This window comes from Macaca thibetana, chromosome 7, assembly GCF_024542745.1.
Source record: "Macaca thibetana thibetana isolate TM-01 chromosome 7, ASM2454274v1, whole genome shotgun sequence".
In the NCBI taxonomy this organism is placed as follows: Eukaryota; Metazoa; Chordata; class Mammalia; order Primates; family Cercopithecidae; genus Macaca; species Macaca thibetana.
This window is the reverse complement of record NC_065584.1, coordinates 153,563,071-153,580,343: the sequence shown is the minus strand read 5'-3', so window position 1 is coordinate 153,580,343 and position 17,273 is coordinate 153,563,071. Positions and strand designations below refer to the sequence as shown.

Below are 17,273 nucleotides of genomic sequence, written 5' to 3'. Positions count from 1 at the left end.
GTGCCTGCAATCCCAGCTACTCAGGAGACTGAGGCAGCAGAATCACTCGAACCCGGGAGGCAGAGGTTGCAGTGAGCTGAGATTGCACCACTGCACTCAAGCCTGCATGACAGTGAGACTCTGTCTCAAAAAAAAAAAAAAAAAAAAAAATTAAAAAAGACAGAAAACTCAGATTATCTGAAATAATAAAGAGCATATGCCCCAAAATTTTACACTTTATGTATATACAATTATTTTATTTAAAACTAGCTATAGAGAGCACACGCAGTCTCTTAACTCATAAAATGTATGAATTTAACTAATATATTCAAGCAAAATCAAAGCTTAAACATTGTAAAGATCTTCACATTTAAAATTAATGAGAAAAAACTACAAACTCCTGAACCAAAATTTTATTTTAAATTAGGTTTTTAGCTCATATGAAAATTGTTCATAACACATGTCACATAAAGATGTTGGCACAATTGAACTACAATAGAAAATATTTTTATACAACTTTTGAAATTACGAATATGCTTATTTCTCCTGTGAAAAAATGCAGTTTGCTTATCAACTTTGTCATGGAATATCAAGTAGGTTAAAATTTTTATATTATTGTTTAATAAAATTTTAGTAAGGCTGTGACTCTCCTTGATCTACACATATTTTTTAATGTATTGAATACTGTAGCAGCTTCTTCTCTCATCTCTGGTGGAACATATTTAATATCTAAATATTCATAGAGTTTAGATCTAGAATTACACAGCATGTTAATAACAGTTTCAATATCATCAATTTTATTACTTGTTTGTCCTGGTGACAATAACTGGGACTTATACATTGTTTCTAATTTATGTTCTGCTGCTGCTGCTAGAGCAAGGCTTCGTTTTAGGTGCTCTTTGGAGGCTTCAATATCTTCTCTATATGCTGGGTTGCTGGTGTCACTAAGAAGTGCCTGTTGCACTTGTGAATTAATATCTAAAATTTTTTTCAAAATGTCATCATTATTCCAACTCTCTGGGTGCTTTCCAAATGTTAGTTCTTTGGATTTTTCTATTGCAGTTTCACCTGAGAGCTGAGGAACATCTTCTGATTCTGTAGAGATCTCAATGCCAGTGCTCCTATCTGAAGTAGTGACAGGTGACTTGTATGAGGTGACATATGGACTTGTAGATGATTCAGTAACAACTGGCAACGTTCTTGGTGCCTCAGTTTGTCTTGCAGTTGGCTCTGGCTCTGGCTCTGGCTCTTCCTTTTCAATATAAGGTTCCTCTGCATGTAAAACAATGGAAACATTGTTTGGTTTGATCGACCAGAATGGGGTACTTTCCATGTGTTTTTTCATTCCTATTTCCGGTGTGAAGTCTCCTGTAGGGAAAGTTGTAGTTTCTTCACTGATAGGATTGGTTAAAACATCATTCTCAGTTGATGTGTCTCCATGTGTAATTAGCTCCTTAAATTTTGATCCCTTCGATGCTATAGAATAAACATGTTTTGGAGAGTTAGATTTTTTCTCACGACCTGGCTCCTTAGGGGGAACACTTAGTACTAGGTTCTCTAAAACTTGTATATAATGATTCAAGTTTTGTTCTTCATCAGGTGACACAGTTATGCCTTAAGGGAAAAGAAATCAAACAAATAATAAGTAACATTTATTATTATATATAACACATTGACAAAATCTACTGACCAAAATTTATTTCATATGCTATCACTTAAAAATTGAAATAAAGAACCAATATGCAAAGCACCTTTGACACAGAGTCAACTTTCACTTAAATAAACAAAATTATTTCTTCAGGTTCTTATTAAAACAGGTGAGCAAGATTAGTGCAAAAGTTGCATATTAACACCATTCTCTCTACATTTTTGCTTTCATTCTCCCATATAACTTATGATTTTTGCTTTTATTCTCTCATATAACTTATGATTCAACAGGCAACTTATTAAACCAAAATTCTTGATTATGTCCTCTAACACAGTGGTGTGCTGGAGTAGGCTTATACTGGTTCACTAGAGCCCATTGTTAAATTTTTATGAATTTTGTGAGCCAGATGTTAAACACAGACATTATTTAAAAATTAACTTATCTACATTACAATCAAATAAATTATATTAAAAGCAAAGGTAATAAATATTCCAAACTCATCACTTTCTAATTATTTTACTATTTTCTATGCTCGTGAGGTTATTTACATCTAGTGTATCTGTATGATGAAAATGCAATATTTTCATCAAAGATTTTCATTCAAAGATCTAACTATAGTCTGTGACTCATATCCACTCAACTGCTTTATTAAGTAACGTTTTATTGGCACCCAGTGAGTCTTGCCCATTTGTTTACGTATTATCTACAGGTGCTTTTGCCTGCAACACTAGAGTAATTGTAAGAGACCACATAACCTGCAAAGCTGGAAATACTGTATGACCCTTTACAGAAAAAGTTTGTCAATTCCTGGTCTAAATCATCAACATTTCACTCTTAACAACAAAATGGTAGTTCTACTTCATGAACCGCTGGTGGCACCTTACTTCTCCTTACCCGCCCCCGGATCAAAAATATATATATATTCTTAACTAAAGTCTACTCAGGAAATATTTCCTGTCTTTTATTTTAAGTATCAAATTGTTTTAGTTGGCTTAAAAAGGAAAAAATACAGAAAAGACAAAAAAAGCCCAAGGGTATTGTTGGGGCGTCTATCTAATGTGGAGGGTCTTTTTTTGAGGGGTCTCCTAAAATAAAATATTTTAATAAGCAAAAAAAAAAAAGGTAGTTCTATTTATACTCCTATTTCGCAACATCTGAGCAGTAAAGCCTCTCATTTCCAACGTGGAGAACAGAAAAGAAAATAAGGTATTAAGATATGCTGGAATTCTGTTCAACTACTCCTGAATCATGGAGTAGGTTTATTTTAAGCATCAAATTGTTTTTAGTTGATTAAAAACAAAAATACAGAAAAGACCAAAAAAAAAAAAAAAACCCAAGAGTATTGTTGGGGCATCTTTTTTTGGAGGGTCTTTTTTTGGGGGGTCTCTTAAAATAAAATATTTTGATAAGCCAAAAAAAGGTAGTTCTATTTATACTCCTATTTTGCAGCATCTGAGCAGTAAAGCCTCTCATTTCCAGCGTGGAGAACAGAAAAGATAGTAAGATATTAAGATATTCTGGAATTCTGTTCAACTACTCCTGAATCAGGGTATTTTAATTTTAAGTGCTGTGATTTTTCACTATGTGCAATTTTAAGGTTTGCCATTTTCAAGTATACAAATTGATTTAATTCAGGGAAGTAAATCACTTTTTACCAAATACTAATGCATTACTCCTACCTGAACCATCCCCCTGCAGGTTAAATAAAGTAATAAACTTTCTGTTCAGGAGGCACTTTTATTTAGCTTTTTGGTAAGTACAAAATACTCAAAAACTGCCTTGTATTTACATGTTTCTCCTCTCTTCTTTATTCTGTTACAACTTAGAAAGACCAGATAGACATTTAATCAAAATTGAAGCCATATTTCTAAATTTTAAAAAATTCTTAATGAGAACAGTTTAGTGAGCCAATGTGGTTAGTGGAAAGATACCACACGTCCAGAAGTCTTGATTCTAAAAATAAATTCTCACTTTATGTAATGCTTAGAAAAGCCTTGTATACTCCTAAGATCCATATGATGATGATAAGTGAAAAAGAAAGTATAGACCATAGAGTAGAGTTTGATGCTATCTTTATGATACTTTTTTAAAATCACTCACATAGCATCATATATTTTGTCTGTGAACTGCAGATTTTTTTAATGGACTGGAATGATAATATACTAAACTTATATGGGCAGTTGCATCTGAGGAGAGGTAGTGGGACTCAATGTGGTCAGTAGAGGAGATTTTAGACTTTAACTATAATGTTTTACTCCCTAAAACACACACACACACACACACACACACACACACACACACACACACACCCCAATCATTTAATGTAGTAAACCATTATAAGTCACATTTATTTTTTTAAGTTTCAAGTATTTTTTCTCCTTTATTTTTTAATGGCAAACAAAAATTGTATACAAATCACATTTTTAAAAGGAAAATAACTTATTTATGTAAACTCATATTTATAAAATGCATTGTCCCGAATCAGAGTCTTCATGAAGGAAAATATTGGGTAAAATGAATATGCCTTGTGCAGTGAAAATAAAATATTTGATCCTGGTCCTGGCTCTACCAATTTATAGCAGCATTACCTTAGGTCATTATTTAACTTATCTGGATATTCACTTAACTATAAAGCTAAGATACTACACTTGCCTTTTTATCTCACAGAACCAAATAAATTAGATATTTTAAAACACTTTCAAAGCTACACAGCACTCATAAGATATTATTCTTTATAAAGGTAACTGCTTACATTTCTCATTTTAAATATAAATTTCCCTTAACATTATATAGAAAAACATGTTCCGTAAAAGGAACATTAAAATATACTTTGCATCTTATTTAGTGGGAAACAGCAAAAGCTTTTCCGCTAAAGACAGGAACAAGATAAGAATACCTAATATCTTCATTTCTATTAATATTTAACATCATGTTGGTGATACTAGTCAATGCAATTAGACAAGCGAAAATAATTGGAGACATGAGAATTGGAAAGAAAGAGGTAAAACTATGTTTATATACAGATGATAGGATTATAAATACAGACGACACAAAAGAATCCATTGAAAAGCTACTACAATTAGTAAGAGAATTTCATAAATAGCAAGTCATAAAAATCAATATACCAAAATAAATATATAAATATAAACTGCTTAGAAGATATGAGAAATAAGATGTTGTTTACATAACAGAAAAATGAAACAAAATATTGGCTGTGTGAATTCATTCACACCTGTAATCCCAGCACTTTGAGAGGCCGAGGCAGGTGGATGGCTTGAGCCCAGTGGTTCGAGACCAGCCTGGGAAACATGGTAAAACTCCAACTCTATAAAAGTACAAGAATTAGCTGGGCATGGTGGCACATGCCTGTAGTCCCAGCTAGTGAGAAGGCTGAGGTGAAATGATTGCTTGAGCCTAGGGAGGTTGAGGCTGCAGTGAGCCATGATCTTTCCATTACACTCCAGCCTGGAATTTTATATATACATACATAATCATAAAATATCAAAAACATGCCAAAATCAATATGAAGAGTTATAGTAGGCTAAATAATGAATATTCAAAGATATCACCCTAGAACCTGTAAATATTACCTTAAGAAAGAAGAGTCTTTGCAGATGTGGTTAAATTAAGTTTCTTGACATGGGGCAATTATTCTAGATTACCTGGGTGGACTCTAAATCCAATCACAAATGTTCTCATAAGAGAGAGACACAGAGAGATCTGACACACACCCAGAAGAGGAAGAGGTAATGTGGAGGAAGAGGCAGAGATTAGACTGATGTGGCCACAAGTCAAGGAAGGTAGGCAGCCACCAGAAACTAGAAGAAGCAAGGAGCATATTTTTTCATTGAGCTTCCAGAGGGAGCATGGCCCAGACTATGCCTTGGTTTTGGCTCAGGGAAATGGATTCCAGACTTCTGGCCTCTAGAACTGTGAGAATAAATTTTTGCTGTTTTAAACCATCAAGTTTGTGGTAATTTGTTATAGGAGCTACAGCAAACTAATACAGGAATATAATAAAATCTTTTGAAAAACATAAATATCAACAAATAGAAAGCTATACCATGCTCTCAGATGAGAAGATTCAACATCATAAAGATGCTTAGATGTCATATCCTCTCTTTTAATTTATACATTTAATATGTTTCTAAAAATGTCATTAATTTTTTCTGGAGTTAGAAAAATGAATTATAAAGTTTATTTGGAAAAACAAATAAGAACAGCCAGGAAAACAAAGCCTATCCCTATCAGATATTAAAATCAAATATTTAAATATGCTATAAAGCCTCTATTATGAAAAATAGTATAGCACTGGCCATGAACAGATGAATGGAGCAGAACAGAAAATATAGAAATGGACCCAAATGAATATGGAAAAGTAGCTCAAAAGGAAGAAAGGTTTCAATTTATAAATGATTCCAGCTAATAATTTAAAAAGTCATTTATAATTAAAATATGATAATTTTGCAATAATTTTCTATGACTATGTATATCTAAAAAGGTACAAAATCAGACATTATGTGTTTTCTGATGGAAGAACACAACACCACCTATGAAATAGTCTTGCAAAAAAAAAAAAAAGTCAAATCTGAATCCAGTAGGTCTCCCTAGATATAACTAACAATATACAGAAAATATATAGGACAATAAGGGAGATATTAAACTACACCATGGGGATGTAATCAGCAAAACCTAGACTGTGAGAAACTAAAGGATGTGTGACCCAGTTTCCTCAACAATTAAATTGCAAGGGAAAAAACAGAGATGGAGGAAGAACTATAGATTAAAAGAGAATTAACAGGTATATCAATAAGTTACATGTATAAATCTTACTTGAATTCCGATTCTATCAAACTGGAAAAAGAGAAAGACAATCAGAAAACACTAACCAGATATTTGATAATATTAAGGAATTATTTTTGTAAGTAAAAAATTACATTGTTTTGTGTTTTGTAAAGTCCTTATATTTTAGTGCTTTAGTATATGCCGATAAAATTATATGATGTCTAGAATTTGCTTCTACATAATCCAAGCCCAAGAAATTGGGGAGGGTGTCCAGGGAAGTGAGAGGAAAAGGAATGTGGGCAGAGCTATCAATGAAATATGATTGATCATGAATTAATAATAACTAAAGCTAGAAATCACCACTAAAGAACTTACCCATGTAACCAAAAACCACCTGTTCCCCAAAAACTATTGAAGTGCTAATAATGGTAATAACTGAAGCTATTACAAGTATGTGGAGATTATGTAATTCTTTGTACTTGTGTACATATTTAAATGTTTCCATAATAAAATGTTTTTTAAAATCTGAAAAATATTTTAATTGTAAGAAACTATAATAAGCAAATCTAAAATGTACAACCAACAAAGGTTTCAACACTTTTAAAAAGACATTGCCATTAGATTATAGTCTGCTAAACACTTGCTTTTCAAACCATTTAGCTTGCCTCTTCTCAAAGTAGTAAATAAGATACCCAGGTGGATATTAGGTGAGTTAGAGTGCCAAAGGACAGGAAAAGGAGATAATACTAGCTGATTCCTTAACAAACTGAAATATTTATTATCCCCTTCTATTGTTACTCAGGCAACACCCAAAAGCCTGTTCTTGGCTGCCTAGCAACAGAGTGCCCTACCTCCTACCTCGATTTTCCTCTGTTCTTCATGTACGCTTGGCTCCATACTTTTCTACTGTTAAATCCATCCTCTCTCCATACACCTTCTACCTCCTGCTTTTGTCCCCTAAAACATCTCCCTATTTCATGTTGACCTTGTCAGTTCTACTAATCAGGTCTGCTCTTGCAAATCAATTTGATCTTTATAAAAATGTTTGCAGTCAAGGTAGTAAGATAGTGGAGCCTCAACTGTCCCTACAGATGGCTGTGGCCACTGTGAAAACCTGTTTTTCTCCATCCTTCAGGAGGTGCTAGAAAGCTGAACAAAATTCAAATGCTTACAAAGAACAGACAATCCTGCTAGAAGTTGTGTTATTATACTTGGAGATTCATAGTCTACACTGGCATACTTTATAATATCCCATCTAGTTTTACTAGTAAGTGATTCAGGCAAACATGGCAATGTCCTAGAACATGGCTCTGGCTCAGGTAAGAATCTCCAGCTTGGGAAACCATGATGCTGCTCTCCAGTGCCTCTTATAAGCAGGATGGCTAACTGCTAAGCAGGCTTGGGATTTTGCTGGAATCTCAGACATGGGGCCTGAAGGTGAGCCTGAGGTTGCCTGCACTTCTCTTCTTGAAATAGTACAGGAAGAACTGTCACACAACAGACATGATAAGAAGGTAAACAAAATGGTACTAAATAACTGTAGGAACAAAAGCAGTAGGAAATCCAAAGGAGAAATGGAAGATAATGATTTTAAAAATCCAAATAGCAGGCCGGGCGCGGTGGCTCACGCCTGTAATCCCAGCACTTTGGGAGACCGAGACGGGTCAATCATGAGGTCAGGAGATCGAGACCATCCTGGCTAACACAGTGAAACCCCGTCTCTACTAAAAATACAAAAAATTAACCGGGTGCAGTGGCGGGCGCCTGTAGTCCCAGCTACACGGGAGGCTGAGGCAGGAGAATGGCGTGAATCCAGGAGGCGGAGCTTGCAGTGAGCCGAAATCGCACCACTGCACTCCGGCCTGGGCGACAGAGGGAGACTCCGTATCAAAAAAAACAAAAAAAAAAAAACAAAAAAAAAGATCCTAATAGCTTCCACTGATTGAATGATCATGTGCCAGGCACTATACCCAGAACTTTGAATGTGAGAAGTACTCTGTCAAAGAAGAAAAGGAAGATACTTAGAAAGGATAAGCAATTTGCTTAAGATTATATTCAACTTATAAGGATGGGATTTGAACACAGGCTACCTTACTTCAAAGCAGGTGCTTGTAACAACTACACAATGTTGTCATAAAGAAATGATACAAGGATGCTGGCAAAGCTGTATTAGTGTTGTGATAAAATTATTCTGCAGGGATACCACTCTGTTTTAAAATACATGTGAACATTAAATAAAATCAAATAAATAAATACAATATCTGAAATTGTGCTGTCAACTGGACCAAAATATTTTAAACTACATGTAAATATTAAAATTAAATTAAATTAAATATGACCAAATTTTGTTCTATCATCAAATGAACCAAAACGCATCCCTTTCGCATATTAAGATCTAGTAATACTGAAAATAATCCACAGTGTTTTCTTACTACAAAGTATGAGTAACTGACAGTCAATGACTTACAAAAAAATAAATCCAGTTCACACAGAAATAAAAGGCAAGTTAATTACTTTTGAGTTTATGATGAGGAAAATAATAAAATCATAATTTAAAATGAGCAATGAAATATAAAACTTCAGGCTGGGCTTGGTGGCCCACGCCTGTAATCTCAGCACTTTGGGAGATGGGAGCGGGTCGGTCACCTGAGGTCAGGAGTTCAAGACCAGCCTGGCCAACATGGTGAAACCCTATCTCTACTAAAAATACAAAAATTAACTGGGCATGGTGACACACGCCTGTAGTCCCAGCTGCTCTAGAGGCTGAGACAGGAGAATCGCTTGAACCCAGGAGGTGGAGGTTGCAGTAAGCCAAGGTTGCACCATTGCACTCCAGCCTGGGGGACAAGAATGAAACTCTGTTTCAAAAAAATAAAATAAAATAACAGATAAATAAATAAAAATTTAAAACTTCATTCAATAAATAATACATGTGAAATATATTTCCTTTTCATAGAATGACCAATTAAAGGAGGAAGAGAATAACATAAAAGCCAATTTGTATGAAAACTTGCTAAAACTCATTTTTCATAAAAGATATGCAAATTAAAAACAATTTTTGTTTTGCCAGTCAAGTAGGCAAATATTTTTAAATGATAAAACCTAGGATTGGCATGTGTATATGTTACTTCCTTAGTAAAATAAGTTCCATCCTACACAGAGGGAACAATAAAACCCATTTCCCATATCCCCTATCCCCCAGCCCCTGGAGAACACACACCACGGCCTGTTGGTGGGTGGGGGTGAGGGGAGGGAACTTTGAGGATGGGCCAGTAGAAGCAGCAAACCACCATGCACACGTATACCTATGTAACAAACTGCACGTTCTGCACATGGATCCTGTTTTTTTTGTTTGTCTAGAAGAAATAAAGAAAAAAAAAAATAAGTTCCATCCTCACTCCCCTTTTAATTCCTAGATCCTTCTTTAGTCTCTCTCTAGCATACTGATCTTTTCTTTATAGAATTTAGACAGTTCCAACTGTGTTTGTTTGTTTAATGTTTGTTAACTGTTACACTTAGTAAGCTCTTTGAGAGCTGTGACACATCTAATTTGTTCATTATACACTCTGTTTTACCCAGTGCCTAGAACCATACTAGACAGTCAAAAAGTATTTGTTAAATGAATAACTGAATGAATGAACAGAATGCTGGAAGGTATGTAAATTAATTGCACCTCTAGTAATTTATCTTAAGAAAATAATCACAGGTAAAACATTTCTACAGAAGAATACAGAGGAAGAAAACTAGACGTCATGTTATGTTTAAAAATAAATCTGCTAGTCTAAAAACTATTGTGTGGGGAGCAGTTTCTGGCTAATTGTCTAACAATTACTAAAGAGAAAATTTTAAATGAGTAATAAGAATGTTCTTTTATTTTAGGCAAAGTAGGCAGTTTTTTATAATAAAAGACACAGCTTACTACGTCTTTCTAAATTTCTGAGTGTGAAGTTTATATAAAATAACATCATAAACATCATGGTGAAATAGCTCCAGTTCTCAGAAAGCCCCCATACTTCTTGTAACTGCCCCTTACTAAATAGCCTAATATAAGTTTAGATCACATAAACTTAAGTCCTACTAATTACCTTTCATTGAATTTTATCAATCTCGAAAGTAACACCTCATTGACATAATTTTAACGTAAGTAAATCACAATCTTAATATTAAAATACCTCCATAATTTACCTTTTATTTATCTTAAAGTATGTAATTCAATCATTTTCAGTATGTTCACAGAGTAGTGCAATCACCACCACAGTCTAAGTTTAAAGCAGTTTTGTCACCCCACAATAAAACCCATTTCCCATATCCCCTATCCTCCAGCCCCTGGACAACCACTAATCTACTTTCTGTACCTACGCATTTCCTATGCTAGACATTTCATATAAATGGAATCATAACGATATGTGTCCTTTTGTGAGTGGCTTCTTATGCTTAGCATAATGTCTTCAAGATCATCCATGTTGTAGCTTGTATCAGTACTTCATTTTTATGGCCAAATAATATTCCATTGTGTAGATACACATACATTTCTACTTTACTTTTGGCCAGTAACCTTGATATGGCAACTGCTGATTGCACCCAAAATTTAACCAAGAATTGTGGATGCTCATTTTGTTAAAGATTTGAATATAACTAGGATTTTTATTACAATGATATAGTGAAAACAGAATAACTTTATTCAAAAAGAACTCATGTATATAAAACTTAAACATATACCCAAGCATCCATCACTTACAGATAGTCCACACACTCTGGCTGAATGTCCGTAACTTTGGAGAACAAATTGCTTGTATTTTCTATACATGCCATGAAGTGGACTCATAAAGAATAAACTTCCCTTATTCTGCAGCAGTTAAGTACTAAAGTAAGAATTAATAACTGAAAGCTGTCATCATGCAAGAACTACCAGTTAAAACATCCAACACCTTCAAATTAAAATGAACTTTTATGAAGGTTAAAATTTTAAAACGAACTGAGCTGAAGTACTGTATTTCCAAGTCAAAGTACTAATAATTGTGCTTAATTACTGAGGTCTACTCAAGGAATGATCATAAAAGGAAATATTAAATCTTATCCAGCAATTTTCCTATAATTTATTATTATGCCAATCTTAATTTTTGCTGACAGGTAAATAAACAAGTAATTATGTTCATATTAATCAAGTGTTCCAGTTAAAGAAATGTAACTTTGCACTTTCTGTCTGGTATTCATGTTCTCGGGTAGTGTCTTCTCACACTGGATATGGGCTTGCCAGATGTGACTTGTCTTGGCCTACAGGACATTAGCAAGTTTGATACAGTATAGGCTTAGTAAGAGCATCCATGTTGGGATTTATAAGTCTCCTTCTCGGAAGCAAGCTGCCATGGTGTAAAGAAACTTGGGCTAGAGTACTGAAAGATGAGAAGTCATGTAAAGACCCTGGAGGATGAGACGCCATCTTGGATGTTCCTATCCATTTGAATTTCCAGCTGAATGCAGCTGCGTGAGTGATCTCAGCTATACCATATGAAGCGGAGCTGCCCAGCTGAGTCTAGTGAACCCAAAGAATCATGAAAAATGATAAATTTGGGGAGCAGTCTTTTACTCCACAATAGACAACCAAAATAGCCTCATTAAATGATGTTACAATTCTAGTGTGGATAAAGAGTTACAAATCAAGATGCATCCTATGAGTAATGTTATAATTGGAACCAAAATAAACTCATGACTTTAAATCTCTCTCTTCTAGTTTTGTTCACTAAAATGACAAAAATAACAATATTTCCCCACTGCAGCAGTCTAGAATGTATCGCAAGCGCTTTGGTCTCTCATACCATGTTCTCCATTCCCTTGGAAAGACAGTTAATTCCATTCAGAGTGAGAAAGACACAGAGTGGGAAAGACACAAAGGAGGCTTGGAACAATCAGTTAACATCAGAAAACAAGAAGTCTTTAAAAATATACGGGATCCTATCAAAAGAACAAGAGAAGACAGCTTACAGTGTCTCCAAATGGTTGCAGTATGAATATTTGAGCCTCAGAAAAAACTATGCTTAGGTTAAATAAATTGTGTGTTTTTAAAATGCTTCAACTATATAGTGATACAAAAAAAAAAAAAAAAGGCCGGGCGCGGTGGCTCATGCCTGTAATCCCAGCACTTTGGGAGGCCGAAGCAGGCGGATCACGAGGTCAGCTGATCGAGACCATCCTGGCTAACACGGTGAAACCCCGTCTCTACTAAAAATACCAAAAAAAAATTAGCCGGGCGTTGTGGCATGCGCCTGTAGTCCCAGCTACTTGGGAGGCTGACGCAGGAGAATGGCGTGAACCCGGGAGGCGGAGCTTGCAGTGAACCAAGATGGCGCCACTGCACTCCAGCCTAGGCGACAGAGCGAGACTCCGTCTCAAAAAAAAAAAAGAAAAAATATTTTCTTTTCAAATAACTAGTATTTTATTTGGATATGAAAAAATTGTTGCTTAAGTTTAATTTCACATATATTATCAAGAGATTAAAGTATATCCATTTAAGGGATAATAGGATCAAAAGAACAGAAACACAAGACTTTTTTCCCCATAAAACATCAGTGGACAGGCTAATGAAACTTCCTGCTACTCCCCCACAGACTACTCTCTTGACACTTGCCTATTACATGACATGATCCTCATTATCTCAAACATTAACAAAGTGTGTCATGACAGTTTCACAGGTTTGAGAGACCCTTCTAAATGCTATATAGCCTTGGGCACTAAGTGAACTTGCAGCACCAGATCCCAGTGAACTTTACCTTTACAATGTATTTGAAATAAAAGAAATATTCTTTTCCTTTTAATTTATTTCGTGATAGATTCAAACAATTGCTGCTGGTAGATTCTCTTACCTTGTGTGGTTCATTAAGACAAAATCCTTCCTAAAGACAATGACAGAAGCCAAAGACTGACATATTGAGCCTTCTTATAATAACAATCTAGAAATAAGAGCTTTTGTAATCCTAGACTAACCCTGTTTTTCCTAGTCTATACCAAGAGATGATCTAAAGGAAATAATTTATTTGGGAGATACCCCAAAATTAATATTTTAATTTTATTTATAAATATTATGCAAATTTTGAATAATTTAAATGTTAATATATTAATATTAATACACTTTAATTTTAATTAGTTTACACTCCCAATCCATGAATATTTGATGACTTAAAATTATAAAAGGCAAATTATATAATTTTAATAGTAGTTATTATTTAAATATATAACTATTATGTTAACATTACTTTGAAAGTTACTGTGCTTTTTTTTTTTTTGAGACAAGGTCTCGCTCTGTCAGCCAGGCTGGAATACAGTGGTGCCATCTCAGCTCACTGCAACCTCTACCTCCTGGGGTCAGGTGATCTTCCCACCTCAGCCTCCTGAATAGCTGGGACTACAGGCGTGCCCCACCACATCTGGCTAATTTTTTTATTTTTTGTAAAGACAGGGTTTTGCCATGTTGCCCAGGCTGGTCTTGAATTTCTGGGCTCAGGTGATCTGCCTGCCTCAGCCTCCCAAAGTGCTGGGATTACAGGAGTAAGCCAGCGCGCCCCACCTGTGCATTTTTTTTTTTAAGTAAAAAGAATTCTCATTAAGAAGTAAAGTAAGTTGCACAGTGTAAATACATTAAAGAGGGAATACATTAAATACTTTCCCATTTAAATATTTAAAAATGGGAAGGTATTTAAAACTATGGAAAAATCAGGTACAGGAAACTGAATGTATTAAAATTTTATACAGTAAAACGCTGTTTATCCAGGACCATCAGGATGTGTGTGTGTGTATGTAAAGGAGTGCCCACTTCTCTATACCCAAGCTGCATTTATGTCTAACTGAATTTAGATTAAATAAATACTAGCTAAACTTGGATTGGGCCTGTTAGAAAGGTATAGGCAGATACAAGAAGTACTGAGGTTTTCAATAAATGCAGTTACTTAATACAGTTACTTAATAAATGCAGTTACTTAATCCACCCGTGATGTTTGTGTAATATAACCTCAAAACTGTCTAGTAGTTTAGAAAAAAATGTGTCAAAGCTCTACTTTTCATTATAAAAACCTATGTGCCTTATCTTTTGCATCTCGCCAACAATTGTTTGAATAGTGGCCATATAAAAGAATGCATAGCTGGTTTACATCAAGCTCAATGATATATTTATTTTGGTATACTTACTTTAAAAACAAAATTAAAATTAGAGAAAAAGTAGAGAGACATACAGAGAAAGCAGCCATGTACCACTGCCTGCTCTATATATTCCTTAATCCACTTCTGTAGAAGAGAGGTAATTACATATTCCAAGACATCTTCTATTATTACAACCTATACATAGTTTCCTTATGTCTTATAACATCTATATATTCAACACAAAATTACTCCTTTTTCTGGGAAGTGTCTTTTCATTTCCTACAACGCTTTTCTTTCTTCCCAAGAAAGATTAGCAAACAGGGTACAAAGAAAGAGAACAGGCTGGCCAGGCACAGTGGCTCAAGCCTGTAATCCCAGCACTTTGGGAGGCCGAGGCGGATGGATCATTTGAGGTCAGGAGCTCGAGAATAGCCTGGACAACACGGTGAAACCCCGTCTCTACTAGAAATACAAAAATTAGCCAGGCGATAGTGGCCTGCGCCTGTAATCCCAGCTACTCAGGAGGCTGAGGCGAGAGAATCCCTTGAGCCCGGGAGGCAGAGGTTGCGATGAGCCGAGATCCGGCCACTGTACTTTAGTCTGGGCCAGAGAGTCTGGGCCAGAGAGTGAGACCCTGTCTCAGGAAAAAAAAAAGGGGGGGGGGAGGGAAGGGGGAGGGGGAGGGGAAGAGGGAAGGCGGAAGGGGGAAGGAGGAGAGGGGGAATTTATAGTGTTAGGTAAGAGACTGCACTGAGTTAAGTGGGTGTCCAGGGACTCCTACCCAACCGTCCCAGAGTGTACTGTGTGACAGTGTTAAAGTCATTTCAAGTCTCCATACATGTCAGTCACTTGTGACTTGCTGATCTACAACTACCAAAATACAATAACTAGTGTTAGTAATAATGATCATCAGACACCAAAAGACAGTAGCATCTTCATTATGTTCTGGTCCTTTATGTCAAGGAAGAAAAATGTTAGAAAACTTTTTATTAAAAACAGCTATAAATCATAAGTGCTAGTATTTAAAGAGCTAACTTTAGTTACCTAGGACACTTCATCTAGAACTTTTCCCACCACTATTCATAATTTAGATTGTGTTGTATTTTCAGTTTTTAAATCTGATTTTTAACTAGGATCATTTAGCAATTCTGAAATATAGATTTGCATAATCAGCATGCACGATAGTGCTTTTTTCACACCTGTTAAATTGTGTTTATTAAGTGAAACCAAACTGCAACATACTAAATGCCACAATGAACTACAGTTAGACTAAATAGAAAAGCCTCACGTACCTGACTTAAATACTAAGTGCCTCAAGGTGTCCACATGATATTGTTAATATAGTAAAGTCTTAGCACCCCTGAATTTGACCTTATTGGTTTTCAGCTTTCAGGGAGGGACAAAAATTGCTCCTTGGCAAGTTTTAAGTTATAATCCTGCTTAACTAAGGCTTTGAATGCCGTGTGCGCGAGCATGCTCTCTGGGAGCGCATCCTCAGGTGAGTGTCCCAGAGCGCGACCCACAATCTACATGTTTTACCGTATGGGTCAACCTTTTTCTGCACAGGGCCAGATAGTAAAAACTTCAGGCTTTGCAGGCCTGACTGTGTGGCAACCACTTAACTCCGCCCTTCTAACGTGGGAAAGCAGCCATGGGCAATACATAAAGGAATGAACGTGGTTGTGTTCCAATAAAACTTTATTCACGAAAAATGAAATGTGTACGTCATGCTTTTCCACACGTCATGAAGGAGTACATTTCATATTTACATTTGAAAATGTAAAAATCATTCCTAGCTGGCCAGCCACCTGGCGACGTGGCCGGCTGGCAGCAGCCACCCGACCCCTGCACACGCCCAATGGCTGGGAAGGACCGGGTGGGCAGAGAGGCAGAGGCAGGTGAGGGGATTCCGCCCGCGCCCACGGCCCGCAGGCGCCTCCCGTCTTATCTGGGCCCCGCCGCCTGAGTCGCTGCGATCCCTGACCAGGAGAGGAGAGGGACACTCCTCGGCGTCGAGGCCAGGACCCTGGACAGTGGGGGAGGGGGGCATGTGGGACCAGGGAGAAGGGCCAGGCTTCGAGGTCGCGGAGCTCGGGAGGTTCCCCCAGGGTGTCCCCGGTCCGCTGCCTCCTCAGGCCGGTCACTCACTCGGATAAGCCGGCACGGACGAAGACCATAGCAACAGCGCAACTAGAAGGACTAAAGACTTCATAGGCGTCGTCCGCAGCACTCTGCCATGCGACCGGAACGTCCTGGGGCCACCAGGCCGGGAACCTCAGGACCGAAAGGGAAGGTGTCAGCGGAGGACCGTCCTGCCTCAGGCCCTGGGACACCCCGCAACGGTTGCCCCCAGCGCGCAAGCGCAGCGGTGTGGGGAAGGAGAGAGCGAGCGGCCAAGGCCCGCCCCCTCCTGGGGCTGCGTGCAGGGGGCGGGGGACCGCGTGCGCCCCGCCCCTTGCTAGTGCTCATGCCCGTTCCGCCTCCGAAGGTCTGCGCTGGGCGCGGGCGGGGAACGCTTTGATCCCGTGCTGCTGAGTGCGCGGTGCTGCCTCGGGGCGGGCGGGGCTTGGCGCGTCCTGCGCTCTAGGGATACAGCCGTGGTTTAAACGCGGTCGCTGCGAGGAAGGAACTGTAATGGGAGAGGCAGATAACCTGGCAATTATCACAGCGTGAAAGGGCTGTAGTGGGGTAAGCGCTAGGTACTGCGGCGCACAGTGGAAACCCACCCCCG

At 37.2% G+C, this 17,273-nt stretch overlaps 1 protein-coding gene across 1 annotated transcript; it reads right to left on the bottom strand.

Moving 5' to 3' along the window:
- Positions 1–377: 377 nt before the first annotated feature.
- SPESP1 (sperm equatorial segment protein 1) lies at positions 378–16,925 on the bottom strand. Its single transcript, XM_050796349.1, has 2 exons — positions 16,691–16,925; positions 378–1,593 (listed from the first exon to the last, which is right to left on the bottom strand). The coding sequence occupies exons 1-2, from the start codon at positions 16,752–16,754 to the stop codon at positions 599–601; spliced, it is 1,059 nt and encodes a 352-aa protein (XP_050652306.1). The 5' UTR covers positions 16,755–16,925; the 3' UTR covers positions 378–598.
- Positions 16,926–17,273: the final 348 nt, after the last annotated feature.

Excerpts from the sequence above, each read along its gene's own strand:
- SPESP1 (XM_050796349.1), bottom strand. The coding sequence starts at position 16,754 with ATGAAGTCTTTAGTCCTTCTAGTTGCGCTGTTGCTATGGTCTTCGTCC. Across the intron at positions 1,594-16,690 it reads GTCCGTGCCGGCTTATCCGA|GCATAACTGTGTCACCTGAT; the intron begins GTGAGTGACCGG and ends TTTTCCCTTAAG.